The sequence below is a fragment of the Podarcis raffonei genome, chromosome 13 (genome assembly GCF_027172205.1).
Source record: "Podarcis raffonei isolate rPodRaf1 chromosome 13, rPodRaf1.pri, whole genome shotgun sequence".
Lineage (NCBI taxonomy): Eukaryota > Metazoa > Chordata > Lepidosauria > Squamata > Lacertidae > Podarcis > Podarcis raffonei.
The window spans coordinates 55,978,082-55,998,860 of NC_070614.1; the positions used below are offsets into that span (position 1 = coordinate 55,978,082).

The window sequence follows — 20,779 nt, forward strand, 5'->3', positions numbered from 1 at the left end:
CGGTGGTGGCACCCGCCCTGTGGAACGCCCTCCCTTCAGATGTCAAGGAGATAAAGAACTACACAACGTTTAGAAGGCAGCCCTCTATGGGGAAGTTTTTAATGTTTGATGTTTTAATTACAGGTAGGTAGCCATGTTGGTCTGCTGTAGTTGAAACAATTTTTTTAAAAAAAAAATCCTTCCAGTAGCACCTTAGAGACCAACTAAGTTTGTTATTGGTATGAGCTTTCATGTGCATGCACACTTCTTCAGATACCTGATGTTTTATTAAAGGTAAAGGTACCCCTGCCCGTACGGGCCAGTCTTGACAGACTCTAGGGTTGTGCGCTCATCTCACTCTAGAGACTGGGAGCCAGCGCTGTCCGCAGACACTTCCAGGTCACGTGGCCAGCGTGACGAAGCTGCTCCGGTGAACCGGCACCAGAGCAGCACACGGAAACGCTGTTTACCTTCCCGCTGTAAAGCGGTACCTATTTATCTACTTGCACTTAATTGTGCTTTCGAACTGCTAGGTTGGCAGGCACTGGGACCGAACGACGGGAGCTCACCCCACCGCGGGGATTCGAACCGCCGACCATGCGATCGGCAAGTCCTAGGCGCTGAGGTTTTACCCACAGCGCCACCCGATGTTTTATTATGTTTTATATATGCTGTAAGCCACCCAAAGTGATGGAGGAAACCCAACCAAATGTGCAGAGTATAATAATAGTAACGATAACAATAAAAAATATATAAAACCCTTCCTTTTTTATTTTGTCTTGACTATGGCAGACCAACATGGCTACCTACCTGTAACAATAACAATAACAACAACAGAAGTTGGCTTTCCTCCCGTCTTCTGGCAATGAGCTGGCAAGGACGTCCCTCCCTCCCTCCCTCCCCTCTGTCTTCTTTCATTCTGCGTTTATTGCTCCTTGAGCCCCGGCACCTCTCATTGGGGACACAGGTTCATGATTCCTGGAGAGCACGACCACTTTGCAACCCTCCCCTGATGCGTTGGCAGGGAGGGGGTTAAACTGAACCAGAGCAGCAGGGATCGGCCTGGTCAGGCATCTTCACACTCTTCTCTGCCTTCTTTCCCAGTGACCTCAGCGCCTCACAGAACGCTGGCAGCTCCAAGAGAGCCATGCGTGCCCCAGTCTAGTGCCAGGCCGGGGGAGGCGGGGCTAAGGACCAGGAGGAGGGGCCTCGGTTCTGCAGCTGTGACATCATTAGCTGGCCTTCTATGACATCACAGCCTGAGACCCCCTCCCACACTCAAGATTGGAAGCCAGTGACTTCTGGGAAGAACCTATGGACCATTTGTTGGCGTGTGGCTTGCTGTTGATGCTTCAGGGACAGGCCATTTGGGGACAAGGTACCGGGTGCAAGGAAAGGGGAGTGGGGCGCTGCCAGGGGGTGAAGGCAGGGCTGGAGGCGCTATGGTTCCTTCCCTCGGAGGCTCTGGGCAGACTCAAAAAGCAACAACCCCACCTTCTGATGGCCAGTCTTCCAAGAATTTCCCCACCCCCGCTGCTCCGTTTCCTGTGACATCACAGGAATGATGTGACATCATCACCTCTTGGAGTGGGAAGAGGTTGTGCTGGGGCCTCCTCCTGGCCATGCTGTGTCTCCACAGCTGGAGGCAGCCGTTTCTGGAAGCCACAGGAGCGGAGAGTGGCTCTTGTGCTCGGATCCTGCCCCCAGGTTTCCCTTTGGGGCCCCTGTCTGGCCACTGTGAGAAGAGGATGCAGGACTGGGTGGGCAAGGGGCCTGTTCCAGCAGGGCTCTTATTAGGAAGGGCTCTTGTGCCAGCAAATCCTCCATGGCTGGGGGCAGTCTACCCCTGACTATCACAGGTATGGGAGAGCGCTCTTGCAGTCTGGCCCTGCTCGCAAGTTTCCCATAAAGGGCACCCAGCGGGCCTGCAGTGGCCTGATCCTGCACCCAGACTCCTTTTATGTCCTTAGGGAGCCTCCCTGGCCAGCTTCCTGGGTTCTTCGGGGCATTGGGCCGCCGTGAGGACGGGATGGGGGAGTAGGGCGGGGGCCCGGGGCCCTTCTGACGTGCACTTGCCTCCTCCAGGCTGCGGCTTCCGGCCCGAGTTCGACGGGCCCCACGCCTCCCCCGTGGCCGGCGCGCGCATTGTGGGGGGCTCGAAATCCCTCCCCGGGAAGTGGCCCTGGGTGGTCAGCATACAGACCAGCACCTACCACTTCTGCGGGGGCTCCATCGTGCACCCCTGGTGGGTCCTCTCCGCCGCCCACTGCTTCGCCGAGAGAAGGTGAGGAGGGGGGGGAGGGCAGAGGGCCGGCTGCCGGGGGGGGGGCCTTCAGGCGGGGTCCCTGCCTGGCTGCCAGGAACCTCCTCCTCTCTCGCCCGCCAAGCCGCGCCCTGCGGAGCCACGGGGGGGGGGAGGCTGGCTCTGGGTGCAGCCGGGTGCTACGAAGTGTGTCTGAACCGGCATCCGGACACGGGTTAAGCGCCCGTTTACAACCAGACTCTTCTCTTGCAAACAAAGATTGCTTTCTTGATCTCTGCTTCCCTTATTTTGATTCGGCTGCTTAATGAAGGCTGCCTCCTCCATGTGACCTTCTGGAGAACCAGCCTTCTCTGTGGTGGCTCCGCGTTTGTGGACTGCTCTCCCCGGGGAGTCTCGCCTGGCGCCTTCATTATGTCTGTTTAGACACCAGGCGGAAACTTCCAATTAACAACAGCCTTTCAAATGTGTTTGTGGGAAGGGGGTTATTGTTTCGTATTTTGTGCTTTTATGGTGTATTTTTATCTTGTGAACCGCCCAGAGAGCTTGTGGCGAAGGGCGAAATATAAATTCAAATAATGAAATTAAATAAGTAAATAATCCGGCCCTGGATTCCTGCATCGCAGCGGGTTGGACTAGATGGCCCCTGGGGACCCCTCCCAACTCTACAGTTCAATGACTTCAGGGAGACCCTGTTTGGAGGCGAAAGTGTGTGTGAATTCTGACTAAACCCAGAGTCCCCCCCTCTCTTTCCTTCAGCGACAAGGTCAGGGTGGCGGCGGGGAGCAACCTCCTGGGGAGGCACAACGTCACCCGCTGGGTGCGCAAGATCCACCTGCACCCCGAGTACAGCACCCGCACCTACGACAACGACCTGGCGCTCCTGCTGCTGGACAAGCCCATCCCCTACAGCTTCTACCACAGCCCCCTCTGCCTCCCCGACCACAGCATCGTCCCCGACGACAACATGTGGGAGAGCTGCACCGTGGCCGGGTGGGGGCTCACGAAGGCCGGTGAGCCCCGAAGGCCTCTTCCGCGCTTCCTTTCCCTTGACGAAACCCCCCCTCTGCCCGCGGCTGGGAGAGCGGAGCCGGACCAGGAGTGCCGGCTTGGGCTCGCGACTGTGGGTGCCCCGGGGGGAATTTTGTGGGTGCCTGGGCACCCAGGGCCCCAGGGAGTTGGCACCCATGAGTCGGGTCCTTGCGCATGTGGACCCCTGTTTGAACAGAGGGGCTTTACCTGGGTGGGCAAGAAAAATCGGGGAGGGGACATGCCCCATGCTGATTCAGGGTTTGGCTCTGGGCAGCCGCCGCCCCGCTCTACCGCCCTTCCTCAATTCTTCCACCTGTAAAATCTCTCTTCTCTTTGGCGATCCGTCGTAGCCGAGTAAGATTGTCTTCCATAAACACGGTTTTCACAATGAGTCCGTAGGTGACTGTGGAGGCCAGTTCCACACGTTCTTCCACAGTGGGGATATTGGTTTCCGGAGGGGAGTTGGTCCCGGTGAGGGTGCCTTCCTCCTAGCACGTTTGTCCCTTCCGTCCTGAGTTCGAGTGTCTTCAAAGCCCAGGACACCTTTGGTCAAGGCTGTTCTCCAACTGTGTTGCCTTGTAAAATGGGAAGATGGTTACGGATGCCGGACTCGAATCTTGCCTTCGTAATTGACCAGCGGTGTGGGATGGATTGGGGGCGGGGGGGGAGGAAAGAAGCCTCCCAAAAGCCCCTCTGCCTCAAACTGTGGCCCCCAGGGCTGAGAAATGGGACGGGGCAAATGCGTGGAGAAGAGGCGGCGCAGGAGGAGCCCCGCGTTCAGGCGCAGTCTACCTCTGCGGGGAAGAGGCAGCGGAAGGGAACGGACCTGCTGGTGGACCTGCTCCAATTCCAGGGGGTCTTTGGGCACCTCGTGGGGCGCCCCTGGGGAAATGGGGCTCGGGGGGCACGGGCTCCGCTCCGCCCCGTCTCCAGCCAGCCCGCGCGGCTTGTCTCCCGTTCCCCTCTCTCCGTCCAGGAAGCGGCCAGGGATCCTACAGTTTGCTGGACGTGCAGGTGGGCATGGTCGACTGGATGCTGTGCCTCCGCTGGCTGCGCTCCCTCACCAAAAACATGATCTGCGCCGGGTTTGAGGAGGGCGGCCGCGACGCCTGCCAGGTGGGAGCCGCCCCCTCGCCTCCTGCCCCCCGTCTTCCTTCTGGGCGGGGAAGGGGGCGCAAGGGGGGCGCGGGGTGGGGAGGGAGGCTTGGAGACGTCGGCTCAGCCTCAGCACCCAGCTGGGCGCCCCGGGGGCTTCGGACTACAACTCCCACCCTCCCGCCTTTCCAGGGGGACAGCGGAGGACCCCTCATGTGCCGCCCCCCGGGCCGCGGGGGACCCCACCAGCGCTGGTACGCGGTCGGCGTGGTGAGCTGGGGGCGCAGCTGCGCGGCCCGCCACAGCCCCGGCGTCTACACCAGGGTGGCCAACTTCCACGCGTGGCTGGAGATGACCTCGGCCCACGAAAGCCACCCTTTCCACGTGCCGCAGACCGCGGAGGGCCACACCGCCTCCCCCGCCGCCGAGGCGGCGCATGTGACCCGGCAGGAGCTGGACATGTGGGCCGGAGTGGAGGCGGCCATTGCCGCCAGGGCCGCCCCCGGGCAGCGCCCGGCCCTCGCGTGGCTCCTGGGGGCCGCCTGCTGGGCCCTGCGCTGGGCAGAAGAGATGGAATAAAGGCTAATTTATTTAACTGTATTTACTTATGAAATCTGTACGCCGCCTTTCTCCCGAAGGTCGCAGGGTGAGCACAGGGAGGGCCCAAAATGCAAGATGAAACAAAAGCGAACCCAAGGACCCCACAAACATTTCCAAGGTCGTGGGATGCTAACTGGCCGAAGGCTTTAGGGGTCAGCAAACTTTTTCAGCAGGGGGCCGATCCACTGTCCCTCAGACCTTGTGGGGGCCCGGACTATATATATTTTGGCGGGGGGGAATGAACAAATTCCTATGCCCGCTAATAACCCAGAGATGCATTTTAAATAAAAGGACACATTCTACTCATGTAAAAACACGCTCATTCCTGGACCGTCCGCGGCCGGATTGAGAAGGTGCTTGGGCCGGATCCGGCCCCGGGCCTTAGTTTGCCTACCCATGCTTAGAGGAAAGTTTTTCCCGGCGCCGAAGAAAAAGATGGCTGTGTGACTGGACCTTTTGTTGGGTCTGCAAGCTTCAGGCCCACCTCTCTGGTCACGTGGAGGGAGGGGGAGGGTGCTCCAGCCCAGGTGGAAGAGGAAGTTATTGTGGGATGGGATCCATGCGAGGCAGTCAAGTGCAACATTCCTTGCAATGCTTGAGAAGACATGCGAGGGAATGTTTGGTCCAGCTAGTTGAAATTTCCTGTTCCTCCTGGCCTGGAGCATCCTTCCTTTTGCATGTGATGGAAGATGAGCTGACCTCACCTGTCCAGGTAACAAAAGGACGAGTCACGCAGCACTCTCCCTTTTTTTGACCTCCTTCTTCGTTTGACCAGCTTTTAGCTAGGACTGCTCTGCTAGCTTCCAGCTAACTGGGTTATTCCCCCATATGGGGTAGATCCACATGTACAGTGGTACCTCAGGTTACATACGCTTCAGGTTACATACGCTTCAGGTTACAGACTCCGCTAACCCAGAAATAGTGCTTCAGGTTAAGAACTTTCCTTCAGGATAAGAACAGAAATCAGGCTCTGGCGGCGCGGTGGCAGCAGGAGACCCCATTAGCTAAAGTGGTGCTTCAGGTTAAGAACAGTTTCAGATTAAGTATGGACCTCTGGAACGAATTACGGTAAGTACTTAACCCGAGGTACCACTGTACATATTTGTAACTAAGGCTGCCTTCAGGAATCCAACTGTGAACTGATGTGAGTAAAGTTCTTTTATTGACTTTGAATAAGATTGCCGCATCTTGATTCTTTTAAGAGGGATTCAAGGGAACTTACCAGGAACATACAATTCAATCTGAGACAGACTGAATTGTATAATAGTGAGAAGCTCACACGAGCCTGCAACCAGCTATTTACTATGCATGTAAGAAAGGGGAATGGAACTCTGCTAGATAAAGGAACTTGCTAGCACAATTAGGAAGGATATTAATAAACAATATATCCTCTCCTGCCACCCTGAACATTCCCACAGTTGTACTGGTTGGAGTAGTATCTCCCTGTCTGTGTCCACTCTAGGGAAACAAGGAATATTGTACTTGACTGCTCCAATGGATTTGCTTCTTTGCTCAAAGCAAGGTGGGCAACCACCTGCACTCCACCCTTTGAAGACCCCTCTGCACCCGGGTGGCCTTTGGGGGTGGCAGGCAGAATGAGGTGCCCCCTCCATGCCAGCGCGCTGGGTTCTTGCCCCACATGCTCGAGTAGGGAAGGCTTGACAATATGGGGTTTATTTAGGATTTATTTTGTGCGTTTCTCCCTAAGCTTTATCACATCTTTTTTGTTTTCGTAAACCACCCTTGATCCTTGTTGCTCCCCCACTTTTAAGAGGAAAAAAACCCGGAAATAAGAGAGAGTGGAGGAGGGGCTGACCAGAGGGAGGGGATGTGACTAAAAAGGCTGATTATTGGGGGGGACGACAAAGGGGTCTGCAGAGGAAGCGTGTAGCCCCCACCCCCGGCCTGAGATTTCAAAAATTGGGATTTGGCCCACTTGGAATGGAATTTATTAATTTTCTGGATTTGCAGCCCAACTTTCCCTCCAGGTATTCAAGGTGGGGCACATGGTTCTCCTCCCCCCTCCTCATGGAACCCCCACAACAACAACAACCTTGTGAGGTAGGTCAGGCCAAGAGAAGGCAGTGACAGCCCCCCACAGGTCATCTTCAGCAAGCTTTACAGCCACTGGGTGGGGGATTCAAACCCCGGTCTCTCCCAGATCCTAGTCCTCATTGAAGCCACACAACAACCCTGCAAGGTCGGTTAGGCGGAGCGGCAGTGCCTGCCCCACAAAGTCACCCAGTGCCCTTTTTGTCCAAGTGGGGATTCGAACCCTGGTCTTCCCTGGGTCCTAGCCAGCACTCTGACCACTACACTGCCGCTGCCTCTTTTTACATCCCAACATCTTTTCCTGACCTTCAGGGTCTGCTCAGCCTTGCTGGACCACAGCGATGGCCTTCTGCATGGTGCTCCCTTTCCACTGGACACGGTGGCAATGGGACCCAGGCGTCCGAGGGGGCATCAGAGGAGGCGGCTACCGGCTGCCCCTCCGTATGTTGGCCTGGCCAGGATTCCAGATTCCTCTGATGTCGCAGCGGAACAGAGGGACCCCCATCCAACGACTGACCTCCAAAGCGGTCAGGTAGGTGGGGAGGCCTAGGTGGGCCCTAGGTGGGGGGCAGGACCCCATGCCAGGGGGTGGGCAGGGCTGGCGGGGGCACAGCTGCCCTCTAGGGAGCCCCTCTCTATGACCGGGGGGGCGGGACTCACCTGACTGTTGGTGACAGTTGGGACTCACCTGAATGGAGGCCACTGAATGGAGGCCACTTTCCCCCCAAAGACAACCCCCTTTGTGGACGAGGGAAGCAGGGGACAGAGAGAGACGGGGGAAACACTTTCCTTTCCTTATTTCATTTCTTTCTTTCTTTATTTAATAATAATAACAACAACAACAACAACAACAATAATAATAATAATAATAATAATAATAATAATAATAATAATAATAATAATTTTAAACAGCACTGAAAATAAACAATATAGAATAAAAATTAAAAGTGAGAACACAGAAAGGAAGGTATAATATATCAACACAAGAATTAAGAATTACAATTCCATATAAAGTTATCTGAAGACAGGAGTGCCTGGCGTGCTCTGGTCCATGGAGTCGGACACGACTAAACGACTAAACAACAACAACAACATAAAGTTATCTAATATATAGATATTATTATTATCCAAATACACACACACAAAACCCCCAGTATATTTTGTATAAATGGGTTCCAATTTCACTACACTTTTATCTTATTTCAAGGATTCGCTGGCCCAAACTGTCGTATTTTCACCTTTCAAATTCTAAAAATGAGGGAAGCCCAAAGATATTTTGGTTAGAATACAGTAATATAATTTAGTTTTGCTTGGTAAATAAAATGTGTGTAAATCTGTGTAGAAATCATGGGAAATGACTGGCAGATACTTGCAGTTATATACTATGTATTCATATTGATATATTATACATCTCTTATATAATCTGTCAATTTTCTGAGAGTAGTTTATTTGCTTCTTTATCAAACCTAGCAAGCTAAATGTTGTCCAGTCACAAAAATAGTAGATTTAAGTTCCTCACACCCCAAAACGTTTTTAAGGCCCCTCACTGAAGAAAAATGCAAAAATTAAGTTTCACCCCCTCAAATGACACCCCCTGCAGGAATTAACCTCTCCTTAGAAATCTCCAAGGAATCATAGTATTGAGAGTTGGAAGGGGCCTGTGGGTCATCTAGTCCAACCCCCGGCCATCCAGGAATCGCCTGTTTCATAGACACTTAGAACTGTCGATTCGGGTGGGACTCCAAAAGGCCATCCATTCCAACCCGCAGCAAGGCAGGTAGATGCATGGGAGTTTGTCGGGGGTTGAGGGAGATGCACTCTGCACATGCTCAGAGGCTCCCTTGGTGGCTGACGGAGGCCTGGCCCCGCCGCTCTCCCCGCAGGCATGGAGTTTGTCACTGGCTACCGGGCCGAGATCCTGGACTTTGCTGAGCTGCTCTTCAGCTGGTACCGGCGCTTCTTGTTGGACTCAGCCTGCCGGCGAGGCAGCGAGCGCCGCAAGCGCCAGGAGGGCTCCATCCGGCGCCTGCCCCCGGATCCGGCCCTCTGGGTGCTGCACGCCTTGCCCAACCGGGCACTGGCCTTCACCGTGGCTGACCCGGGGCAGCAGGTGGGCGGTCGCTTCTACAGCGAGGAGGCCCTGGCCCTGGGGGACCTGGAGCGCTTCATCACCTTCGTGGGCGCCGGCGAGGAGGACGAGGAGGAGGCCACACCTGAGACAGGTGAGGGGCACCGGAGGGGGCGGAGCTTGGGGCAGGTAGCCACAGCATCCTCGGAAGGGCGACCAGGGCTCTGCTCTGTGTGGGATGGGATACCTAAGTAGCAGTCAAGTACAACATTCCTTGTTTTCCTAGAGTGGACAGGCAAGGGGATGTTTGGTCCAGCCAGTCGAAAACTTCCTGTTTCCTCCTGGCTGGGACATCCTTCCTTTGCATGTGACTAGAGGTGGGCGTGACCTTACCTGTCCAGGTAACACAAAAGGACAGGACATGTAGCACTCTCTCTCTCTTCGACTTCCTCCATTGTTGGAGCAGCTTTTAGCTAAGATCATATGGGATAGGTCCACATGTATATACTTTGTACCTAAGTCTGCCTTCAGGCATCCAACTGTAAACTGATGATGTGAGTAAACTTCTTTTACTGACTTTAAATAAGATTGTTGTGACAATACTGGATTGTATGATAGTGAGAGGCTTAAACAAGCCTGCAAACAGCTCTCTGTTGTGCTCTGTAAAGGGGAATGCACTCTGCTAAGGAAAGGGACTTGCTAGCACAAGTTGGGAAGGATATTAACAAACAAGATATCCTCTCCTGCCGCCCTGAACATTCCCCCACTTGCCTCCGCAGAGGGAGGGGGAATCGGTGCTTCTGAATGCCCGCTGCTGGAAGCCACATGTGGGGAGAGCTGCTCTCGTGGCCAGATCCTGCTTGCTGGTTTCCTACAGGCAACTGGGAGACCAGGATGCTGGACCAGGTGGGCCACTGGCCTGATCCAGGGCTCTTCTCACATTCCCATGGAGCCTCCAGCCCCAGGAGCATTCTATTCCGATTCCTCGGTCCTTAGGGGCATTTGGCTACTGGGATGACAGGAGGCTGGACTTGGTGGGTCATTGGCCGGATTCAGCCAATGGCTCTCCTCACACGGAGGTCCAGCTCCGAGATCCTTCTGGCGGTTCCCTCCCTGCAAGAAGTGAGGTTGCAGGGAACCAGGCAGAGGGCCTTCTCGGTAGTGGCGCCCGCCCTGTGTTACACCCTCCCATCAGATGCCAAGGAAATAAACAACCACCTGACTTTTAGAAGACATCTGAAGGCAGCCCTCTTTAGGGAGTTTTTTAAAAAAGTTTGATGTTTTATTCTTTTTTTAATATTCTGCTGGGAGCCGCCCAGAGGAAACCCATCCAGATGTGTGGGGTGTAAATTATAATGATTATAATGACGATAATCCTTTGGTTCTCTTGCAGGCCAGCCGCTCTGGCGCGTGGACCACCTCCTGCTGGTGACGGACGAGCACGGCAGCATCCTGGGCTTTGACTTCCAGCTGGGGGGGTCCTGTGCAGGGGCCACGGGGGCCGAGCAGCCCCTAGAGCCCCGTGCCGTCGCCCTCCTGTGCCACAGCATGATCTGCCCTCTGGGCGCAGGGGAGCCGCGCAGGCCCAAGCTGCTCACCGTGGGAGACGCGGCCTTGCACAAGTGAGAGGCTGCAGCACTTCGTTGCAGCGCATGACGCAGCTTCCAAGGGGCTCCTCCTTTGGCGGCAGGGTGGGGGGCACGCAAAGAGAAGAATAAGCATGTTGTAAAATAGGTTGTGCAATACATTTGCCCCCCCCCACCCTTTTTTAAAGAAGCAGCAAGAGAGGAGCTGACAACAGAGACCCCATGTTCAGGGGCAGTGTACCCCCAAGGCCCAAAGAGCCTACAAACATGGGGCTACCTGCACTTTGCCCTGCCTTGGAACTTCCTCGAGGCACCTGGGCCAGCTAGAGTTGGCCAGATCCACCCCGGAGAGGGAAGGGGGTGACCCATAGCTGGGTGAAGGGCAGCCAGTTCTGCTGCTGTTGCCCACAGGTCCTCCTGCCCCCAGGCTTCCAAAGGGGGCAACTGGGAGAACAGGTGCTCTTGTGGAACCTCCAGGCCCAGAGGCCATCTATCTGGGTCCCGGGTCCCACGGGGCATTTGGCCACTGGCTGCTGGTCCCCCTTGGGCCTGATCCAGCTGGTGTCCTCCTCTCTAGGTCCCTGGAGCCGCTGCTCTCGAGGCTGGGGGTGAAGATGAGCAAGGGCCCGATGCGCGGCTGGGGCCCCAAGCCGGCCTTCACGTTCCCCACCACCCGTGTGAGGGCCTGCCACGTCTGCAAGAGGTACAGCTTCGAGGGACAAGTCACGGCGTGGTGAGCAGCACCCCAGAGAGGGCTCCCTCCCCACCCCCGCTTTCCATCCAGGCACACCCCAAAGACGCTTGTGCAAAACCCCAACTCTTGCTCTGCCACACCTTTGCAAAGCAGTGGGAGCCCGGTGGGTGCGTCGCAGAAGTTGGTACCGGATTGCCCTTTGCTGGGATTCCTGCATGGCCGGGGTGTGGGATGTGAAACACAAGAGCAGTCAAGTACAACATTCCTAGAGTGAACATGCTAACACATGGGGAGGAATGTTTGTCCCGCCAGCAGGTAAACTTACTGTTTCCTTCTGGGCTGGGACAGTCTTCCTCTGCATGTGACTAGAGGTGGGCGTGGCCTCACCTGTGCAGGTAACCACAAAAGCACAGGGCAGGGCAGTTATCTCTCTCTTTTTTTACTACATGCATTGAAGAAGCTTAGCCAAAGATGCTCTCTTGGCTTCCAAGAGAGGACAAAGGAGTCTTTTTATGAGATTGTTTCTAGGTATATGTTACTTTTCTAAGCTAAGTCTGCCTTCTGGGATCCTATTGTGAACAGAATGATGTGTGAGTAAACCTTTTTATACTTTTATAGAAGACTGTGTCGTGTCTTATCTTTTATGAGGGAATAAGGGGAAAATACCAGAACAGTTATTATAGAGGCTTTAGTGAGCCTGAGCAAACGCATCCGCCGTGAGTTTAAAAGGGGGAATGTTACTCTGCTAAATTGTGGAACTTTTTAACACAAGTTGGAAAAGGATATAATCAAACAATATATCCTCTCCTGCATCCCTGAACATTCCCACACGGGGGTTGGTCTGCATGATCCTCGGGGGTCCCTTCCGACTCTCTCTCTCTCTCTCTCTCTCTCTCTCTCTCTCTCTCTCTCTCTCTGCCCCCCCAGCCCCTTCCCGGCCTGAGCAGCCCCTGTCTGTCCCCACAGCCAGCACTGCAGGGCCGTCCTGTATTGCTCTGAGCGCTGCCGCAAGCTGGACTGGAACCGCAGCCCTGAGGACATCGGGCACCAGTTCTGGTGCCAGCGCATGGCTGGGTACATGAGTCGCACCCGAGAGCTGGCCAACCTTCCCTTCACCTTCACAGCAGGTGGGCAGCCCGGGCACCAGGGCGAGGGGCCCCTCATGGCACAACCTAGGGTCAGGCGCTGGTGGGGGGAGGCAGAGTCTGGGGTCCTGAGAGGCTGAGCCCCCCACCTCATTCATCTTCCCCGCTTGTTTCCCTTGCAGAGGTGACCAGCGAGAACTTCAACAAAGAGGGCTTCCTCTCTGCCAGGGGTCTGACCCGCGGCTACTGGGCCGGAGAGAGCATGCTGGTCAGGGCGCCCGACTACGGCGTGGGGCTCCAGGGGGGTTCTGAGAAGCCCGTGCCCTTCCTGCAGAGCGGTGAGGGGGCAGCGGGCCTGTTGGGCGGGCGTGTGTGGGGTGCAGACCCATGGAGTCCAGGTGGGGTGGACAGAAGGGGGCCAGGAACCTCCACAGTCGGAGGCAGTCTTGTTGCAGATGCCCGCTGCTGGAAACCGCAGGAAGGGAGAGCAGCTCTTGTGCTCGGATCCTGCTTGTGGTTTTCCCATTGCACTAGGTGGGCCATTGGCCTGATCCAGCAGGGTGCTTCTTTTGGCCCTGTGGAGCTTCCATGCCCAGAAGTAGTCTATCTGCGCTTCTAGATTCATAGGGGGTATTTATCCATTGCAAGAACTGGAGGCTGAACTGGATGGGCCAATGGCTCTTCAGGACCAGTCCAAGACATCTGGGCCATTTGGGGCAGAGGAGAAGATGGCGCCTCTCCTTGTCCTCCCCCCCAATTCCTTGCACAGAAGCTGCCTGGACTGGCAGTTGAAACTCACTTCTGTGGGGGCAGTGGGGTAGCACCTTCTGGCCCCCTGGAGTGGGACTGAGTGGATTCCACTTGCTTGTGGGGTGCACAGCCAGCTGTATGGCACCCACAGTTCTCTCTAACAGAGGCAATGTTTGGGGGGTGCTACTCCTGCCCCTATCTCCTCTCTGCCATCTCCCGGCTCCCTCTGCCTAAGGCTGGAGCGGCTCCTTTGCCCTACAACCTTGACATTCCCCTCCCTGCCCTGACCAGCCTTTTTCTCACCCCCCTAGGGAACCCCTTTGAGGCGCTACGGCCGGAAGGAGGGACAGCTCTTCCGCCAGCCCCCCCTGAGCCTCCCATGCCCCGGACATTCTTTGGTGAGACAGGGGTTCTGGGGGCGGGGAGTCAGAGCTTGCATCTTGCAACTCATGTATAACAGGGCCTTTTCGATGGTGACTCCCCACTTACGGCAAGCTTTCTCCAGGGAGGCTTGCCAGGTGCCGTAATTACACATCTATAGGCACTGGGGTGCGGTGGGGGAATCTATTCAGATCAGGCCTTCAGCTTTTAATCATCAATGGCCTTTTTGCCTGGGTGAAATGATTGAATCTAGGTTTTCTAAAAGAAGAAGATCGTCTTAACATCCATATGTACCTGTTTTTTTGCTTAAAATAATGCAAGTTGCTTTGAATCGCCCTGACAAAAAAGTGATGGCTAAATCTGATTAATAGCCATCCTACTATCTGTGGAAAGGGGATGGGCCCACTTCTCTGACTCGCTGCTGCCCCCCCTCCCCACAGGGTCCTGGAAGGAGTATTACCAGTGGCGGGGGCTGCCCCTCGGAGCCCCTCTGGCCGTCCTCCTGAGCTACCCCCTCACTGCCTACTACATCATCACCCAGCTGGCCCCTCAGCACTGTGAGTATCGGGGGGGGGGTAGCCCCCCAGCCTCCCTGCAGGGTTTGTAACATACATGAAACAGAGAGAGAACGAGCATAAGAAGAGGCGGGAATTAAAAGACGAAAAGTAAAGCTGTAAAATGGGTGCATGGAATAAGTGCAGCCGCACAGGAGTCAAAGGAACAAGTAAAGAGAATTATCAGCATTATCAGGTCTGGTTCCAGGTCTTCCAGGCTTGCCTTGAAAAGGGCGGTTCTGTCATATAAACTGTAAAGGGAATTCCAGGACATACAAAAGGTGTCTGCTGGTTCTAGTCCTCATCGATATACCAAATTATGTGTGATTCTCTCCATAGTACCTCTGTTCCAGAGACTAAGCTGTAAGATTCGGATGCTGTTCCCCATTGACTTGCAAATGCTATTTGTTCTACCAAGATCATAGATAAGGCCAATTCTTTTGACTTTATACCAACGTCAACATCATCAAAAATATTCAGTAGCGTTAATTTTGGACAGCAAACCATAGTTTCTTTCGTAATACTTATCCTCCCTGTCCAAATCTCCACCTGGCCATGAAGCCCACTGGGTGACCTTGGGGGCCAGCCACTGCCTCTCTCAGCCTAACCTTCTTTGTGCAGCTCAGAGTTAACCTGTGGAACTCCCTCCCACAGGAGGCAGGGATGGCTGTAAAAGAGGACGGGACAAATTCATGGAGGAAGAGAGGGTTGTCAGGGGCTCCTAGCCAGGATAGCTCCGCCCTGCCTACAAGGTCAGAGGCAGCGATGCTTCTGAATCCCAGTTGTAAGGGGGATCTGCTCTTGAGTTCAGATCCTGCTCGTGGTCTTCCCATAATGGGCCCTATTGAGAATCCTCTATTTCTCAGGGGTGTTTGGTCCCTGTGAGAGGAGGGTGATGGGCCAGATGGGCCACAGGCCTTATGGAGCAGGTTCTCCTGATGTTCTTCAAGTCAACAAATGTCTTCCAAAGGTCCTTTGTGACTCCTGGTCTCTCCCCTCCTTTTCTTCTCCCTCCAGTTCCCGAGTTGAACATCCTGAACAAGCAGTCTCTCAAGATCCACGTGGTAGAGGCAGGCAAAGAATTTGGGGTCCTGATGGTCTTCTGGGTACGTGAAGGGTCTCCCCAGTGGGGCAGAGGGGCAACTGGGTGCCAGGGAGGGGAGGGTCGAGGGAGAGCTGGGCAAACTGGTACCACTGGTTTTGAAGCCCAAGGGTTCTCTGGGCAGGAATTCCTTTTTATATATTTCTCATTGAAAGCTACGGTTACACAATTGGAAAAAAGATCATGCATCTTTGTTCTAATATATGATTACGGCATCAAGACTTTTAATATGCACAAAAGTGGGAAGACTCACCGTTGCCAAGACTGGAAGAACGGTTATTAAAATAATTGGACATAGCCGAGAGGGCAAAATTGACATGTTTAATTTGAGAAAAATCATTGCCAACATTTACTAAATATTGGAACCTCTCATAGACTCTCTGCAAGTTTGGCCATCACTGGTTTAGAGTAAAGAACAATCAGCCAGCAAAAAGCTCAGAGAGCTCTTCCTGCTTTTCTATAGCTTCATGGAAAATCCAGAGACATTCCCATTTCCTCAATACACAGACATTCCCATTTCAGTGTGAATTAAACCAATTATATGTAACAGGAATTACAGGAAGGTTGCTAACATCCACCCATTTTCTCATTTCTGACCCCCTCCCCCCCTGCAGGAGTTGTCGGTGCTGCTGCCCCATGTCTCTCTGGAGCTTCTGTTTGTGGGGGACGCCCTGCCCCCCCAATTGGACGGCCAGCAGTTTCTCCTTCAGAGGGATGTGAGTCTGCCTCTGGGGAGAGGGAGGGAGGGAGGGAGGAACAGCCAGGGGCAGATCTACTCAGCTTCAGGGACCCTGATCCCCTCCTAAAGTAACTTTAGACCACATTGCGTAATTTTTTTAGGTCTGGTAGTCCATATTTGAGTTGCACAAATCAAAAACGGTAAGGCAGAGGAAATTTTTATTCACACCAGGGCCTTTGGACATGTGAGATAATCCATTACAGCAATTTTAATCCAAATCTTAGGTGTAGTAGTTTATTTTATGTGATGATCTGTCATGGAACAACCCCACAGTATTCCCCTGATCAACCAGGCTTGTAACTCCATAATAAATAAATAAATAAATAAATAAATAAATAAATAAATTTTTATTATTTATACCCTGCCCATCTGGCTGGGTTTCCCCAGCCACTTTGGGCGGCTTCCAACAAAATATTAAAATACAATAGTCCTTCAGCTATTAAAAGCTTCCCTAAACAGGGCTGCCTTCAGACGTCTTCTAAAGGTCTGGTAGTTGCTTTTTTTCCTTTGACATTTGTTGAGCAGGTGCCACTACTGAGAAGGCCCTCTGCCTGGTTCCCTGTAACTTCACTTCTCACAGTGAGGCCTGACTTGTTTTTGAGAAACCCATGCTGGGTCTTAGTAATCACAGCATTGTTTTCTAAGTGTCCACAGACTGTTGAATTATCTGCAAGTTCACCCGTCGGGAGTTACCTGGGACTTATTCCGGCCCCGCCTTTGAAGATGGGGACATTTGCCTGCCTCCAGTCTGTAGGAACCTCACCTGTTCTCCAAGAACATAGACAAAGACTCTGAAATTACACCCTTGAGCTACTTTATTACCCTTAAATGCAGCTCATCAGGCCCTGGAGATTTGAATTCATTTAAAGTAGCTACTGTAGGTGTCATATTTGCCATCCTGTATTAAAAGCTCCAATAAATAAGGTCCTTCTTTAATCTTACCTAAATCTTCCAACATTCAGCTTCACTGGGTGTCCACGGATTCTCGAGGAGACCTCTCTCTATTCACTTCTTCCTGGTTGTTCTTAGCATCCATCTGTTGCCTCTGCTGGGTTTTCTTTCCCACTTTTTATGGGAAGCAGAGCTGGGGCTCACTTAAGAAGCTCAGGAAAACCTGGCCGCTGGGTCAAGCCAAAGGGGCCCAGCTAGTCCAACATCCTGTTCTCATAGCAGGTGACCAACTACCACCTGTAACAGCAACAACAATAACGGCCGGGTTGCCCATGGCAAGCCCACAACCAGGATTTTCCCTTCCTGTGGTTTCCAGCATGTGGCAACCAGAAGCCTTGCTGCCTCTGACCGCGGAGGCAGAGCAGAGCCAGGAGCCCATTGACAGCCCTCTTCTCCTCCATGGATTTGCCTCTTCCTCATGGAAAACCATCCCAGTTGGTGGCCACTGCTGCCTCCTGTGGAGGGGAGTTCCAGTGGTTAACTCTGCACTGAATTAGGAGCTCCCTCGATCTGACAGAAGCACTTTGTGAATCCCCTCCTTCTCTTCCCCCCTTCCAGGAGGAGCAAGGCGTCTCTGTCCGGCCTGGCCTGGCCCCCAGATGCAAAGGGGGGCGGCGTGAACTGCAGTTTGGGTTCAGTGCCCGCCCCTACCACCTCCTGCAGGCGCCCAAACCGGACCTGGTCATTGGTGAGAATAAAGGGGGAAGGGGCCAGGAGAGGACGGGAAAGTGGGGAGGGGGTGCAGGGATGGGTTGGGCTGCTTGGCCAGAGAATGAAGCAATGGCGGGGGCGGGGTAAGAAAGAATCCGGCTGAAGGATGGGGTGAGGAGGCTGTCTCTATCTGATGCAGAGAGTTCCCCATGTTAACACACCCCTTTTGTCCAGGGTTCAACTCTGGATTTGCCCTCAAGGAGACTTGGCGGAGTTCTCTGCCACGACTTCAGGTAAGCCGAGCCCACTCATCACGCAGTACTTAGAAACGGGGTCTCCCCCTCAAAACTCCTCCCTCCATCCTATGGAATGACATCGCTGTGACATCATCTCTTGACATCACGGCTGCTGGATACAGTACTTTGGCCCAGCGTACAGCGTTGTGACGTTAGACATGCCTTTGCTCTGCTTCTGAAGTGATGGCGTCTCCCGAGCCCAATTCTCCAGTTGTGATGTCATCAGGCCTTTGCTATGATGCTGTGACCAACTGACACCAAGTAACCACCTCAGAGCTGGTGAAGTAACTGCCCTGGGGTTGGTGGCAATTCACGGCATTTGTCTTCCAGGCTGAATTTTGATTCTAGAAATGTAGGCATTGAAAATCTCGCAGAATTCCAAATTAGGAATGCAGCTGAATTTAGAAGATTCAGAGAAAAGAGGAGTAAATGGTCAGCTCTGGCTGTTTATCAGCAGAACTGCAGAGTTTTTTGGGAAACGGAAGGCACACGTACAAAAACACCCTATTCCTTTTCAAAACTGAAGTTTGACAGCTCCTGGTCTCAGCATGGAACCTTCATGGTTTCTGGGACATAACAGCTCTGTACAAAATATCTCCTGGGGCAGCAGAAGCCAGAGGCAGTAGGGTGTAGTGGTTAGACTGCAGGCGGAAACCAGCGTTCAAATCCCCCCATGAAGCTCCCTGGGTGTGACCCCGAGGCGCCACCTGTTAGCCTAGCCGACCTCACAGGGCAGGAGAACCATGCCACCCTCAGCCCCTAGGAGGGAGAGCCAGGCTGTAAATGCAGCAAGTACATAAATGCACTAAGTGTAGGCCATTATATAGGCAAGGGAGACCCCCCTCTTGAGCGATGGAGCTGCCGGGTCCTCGTCCCCTCACTTCTCTCTTCCTCCCTCTCTCCAGTGGTTGTGTAGTGGGGAAGAGCAGTGGACTCGTAATCTGGGGAACCGGGTTCGCGTCTCCGCTCCTCCACATGCAGCTGCTGGGTGACCTTGGGCCAGTCACACTTCTCGGAAGTCTCTCAGCCCCACTCACCTCACAGAGTGTTTGTTGTGGGGGAGGAAGGGAAAGGAGAATGTTGGCCCCTTTGAGACTCCTGAAGGGGAGTGATAAAGCGGGATATCAAATCCAAACTCTTCTTCTTCTTCCACCTTGCAGTCCCTTCGGGTGCCGGCCTACTTCACTGAATGCAGCGAGTACAGCTGTGCTGTGGATGAGGCCGCTGTCTCCATGGCGACAGGGGGCAGCGCCAGCCCTGCCCAGATCAACCCTTTCCGCTCGCCTTTCCGCCAGGCCGGAATCGACAACGCCATGCCCTGGTGGGTACCCCAGCTGCGGTTCTGGCAAAGCCCGTCACTTCTGACCTCCCCCCCTCTGCCCCAGAAGGTAATTTTGGATGCCCCTGACCCCAGTCCATAAAGCGATGGAAAGGGGCGACCTCTTAACCTCTGACCAATGTCCCGCTGACTCCTGGCCTGGTCAGTTTTTGTCCATCATGGGAAAAGCTTCCCAACCACCTTTGTCTTTCTGCCTCCATCTTTATGGCACTCCCCTCCCCCACCTCCAGCAATGCTGGGGGTTGGGCTAGATGACCCCTCGGGGACCCTTCCAACTATGGTTCTCTCTCCTCCTTTCCAGGAACCGCACCCTCTGATTGTGCAACTTCCCTAAATTTGCACCCTTTGCCGACATCCATCCATTCATCGAAAGTTCCCCGGACCCTCTAGGGTAGCAGACTAGAAATCCCCCGTCCAACAGCACCTTTTGAAATGAACAGCACGGATTCCTAGACTCACAGAATCATGGAACCGTAGAGTTGGAAGGGGCTGGGAGGGTGATCTAGTCCAACCCCCTGCATTGCAGGAATCTTTTCCCAAGGTGAGGCCCAAACCCAGGACCCTGAGATTAGTTTCTGACTGAGCTGTAACCCAAGAAAGACACGCAGTTCCCGATAAGGAAGCCTTTGAAGCTTTTTTATGCTTTGTGCTAATTCATATTAGTATTAGCAAGTAATCATGCTGGCTCAAGCCACACAGATTTCAAGGGGGAGGAAGAACGTCAGGATCAGGCCCAAGGGGGCCCACCTGGGCCAGACCAGCTTGTCCTTGCAGTGGCCAAATACCCTCAGGAACTGAGGAATCTGGATAGACTGCCTCTGCGCCTGGAGGTCCCATGGGGACCTTTGCCTCAGGCCCAGGGGACCCGCCCTGCCCAGCATTCTGTCCCCATAGCGGCCAAGAAGGCGCCCCAAAGGGAAGAAGCCCACAAGTGGGATCTGAGCGCAACAGCTCTCTGCTTTCCTAACAGTTCCCAACAAAACTGGATAGCTCATTCTTTAAGAGCGTAGGGCTGATAATGCCAGGGGTTGCCCGTTCAATTCCCGCAAGGGACAGCTGCATATTTTGGAGGGGGTTGGACTGGTTGATCTTCAGAGTCCCTTCCAACTCAGTGATAAATTCTATGATAACCTCTGGCAGAGGAGACCAGTGTGGCTCATAATGGTTGATAGCCACTTCCTCCAGTCCATGAAATTGCCTAATCCTCTCCCAAAGTGGTGCAAGTCCTACCCCAAGATTCCAGAAATGTGTGGCCGCCACCGAGAGGGCCCTGCTCTCCCATTCACCCCCTCTGCCGCCTCTCGCCGCCAGGTACTCCAACGCCTTCATCTTCCACTTGATCTACAAGGCATCCTCAGCCAGCAACCACCGGCAGACCCCCGCCCCTCTGCCCCAGGCCCTGCCACCCAGCGGGAACGCTGACCCCCCCGAGGCAGCCCGGAGCAGGCGCAAGGAGAAGAGGCAGATCCGGGCGGCAGGGCGGCGGCGCAAGTGACGGGTGTGGAGCACAGAAGGGAGAGGGCAAGGCAGGCAAAATAATAAACAGGAATGGGCAAACGGCGCTT

The 20,779-nt window shown here is 54.0% G+C and overlaps 2 protein-coding genes across 4 annotated transcripts; both read left to right on the top strand.

The window, feature by feature from the left end:
- Positions 1 to 1,078: 1,078 nt before the first annotated feature.
- Positions 1,079 to 5,151, top strand: LOC128400474 (serine protease 55-like). Its single transcript, XM_053362679.1, has 5 exons — positions 1,079 to 1,357; positions 2,065 to 2,263; positions 2,999 to 3,252; positions 4,248 to 4,387; positions 4,559 to 5,151. The coding sequence occupies exons 1-5, from the start codon at positions 1,294 to 1,296 to the stop codon at positions 4,943 to 4,945; spliced, it is 1,044 nt and encodes a 347-aa protein (XP_053218654.1). The 5' UTR covers positions 1,079 to 1,293; the 3' UTR covers positions 4,946 to 5,151.
- Positions 5,152 to 7,394: 2,243 nt separating this feature from the next.
- Positions 7,395 to 20,771, top strand: ZMYND15 (zinc finger MYND-type containing 15). Of its 3 annotated transcripts, XM_053362654.1 has the most exons (14): positions 7,406 to 7,550; positions 8,902 to 9,240; positions 10,480 to 10,708; positions 11,250 to 11,405; positions 12,333 to 12,493; positions 12,634 to 12,789; positions 13,513 to 13,599; positions 14,023 to 14,139; positions 15,154 to 15,242; positions 15,853 to 15,954; positions 17,487 to 17,616; positions 17,814 to 17,872; positions 19,036 to 19,196; positions 20,526 to 20,771. In XM_053362654.1, exons 2-14 carry the CDS (start codon positions 8,904 to 8,906, stop codon positions 20,707 to 20,709), a joined length of 1,968 nt encoding a protein of 655 aa, XP_053218629.1. In that variant the 5' UTR covers positions 7,406 to 7,550; positions 8,902 to 8,903; the 3' UTR covers positions 20,710 to 20,771. The 3 variants fall into 3 exon arrangements, 2 of the variants coding, with proteins under 2 accessions (XP_053218630.1, XP_053218629.1); XR_008327329.1 differs by lacking the exon at positions 20,526 to 20,771 and having other exon boundaries at positions 7,395 to 7,550; positions 17,814 to 18,227; positions 19,036 to 19,123; XM_053362655.1 differs by lacking the exon at positions 13,513 to 13,599 and having other exon boundaries at positions 7,403 to 7,550.
- The last annotated feature ends 8 nt before the right edge of the window (positions 20,772 to 20,779 follow it).

Bases quoted from the DNA above. Each gene is read 5' to 3' on its own strand.
- ZMYND15 (XM_053362654.1), top strand. From the start codon at position 8,904: ATGGAGTTTGTCACTGGCTACCGGGCCGAGATCCTGGACTTTGCTGAG. The intron at 17,617-17,813 runs GTGAGAATAAAG...CCTTTTGTCCAG, and splicing joins CAAACCGGACCTGGTCATTG to GGTTCAACTCTGGATTTGCC. The intron at 19,197-20,525 runs GTGGGTACCCCA...TCTCGCCGCCAG, and splicing joins ATCGACAACGCCATGCCCTG to GTACTCCAACGCCTTCATCT.
- LOC128400474 (XM_053362679.1), top strand. From the start codon at position 1,294: ATGGACCATTTGTTGGCGTGTGGCTTGCTGTTGATGCTTCAGGGACAG. The intron at 2,264-2,998 runs GTGAGGAGGGGG...TCTTTCCTTCAG, and splicing joins CACTGCTTCGCCGAGAGAAG to CGACAAGGTCAGGGTGGCGG. The intron at 4,388-4,558 runs GTGGGAGCCGCC...CCGCCTTTCCAG, and splicing joins GCGGCCGCGACGCCTGCCAG to GGGGACAGCGGAGGACCCCT.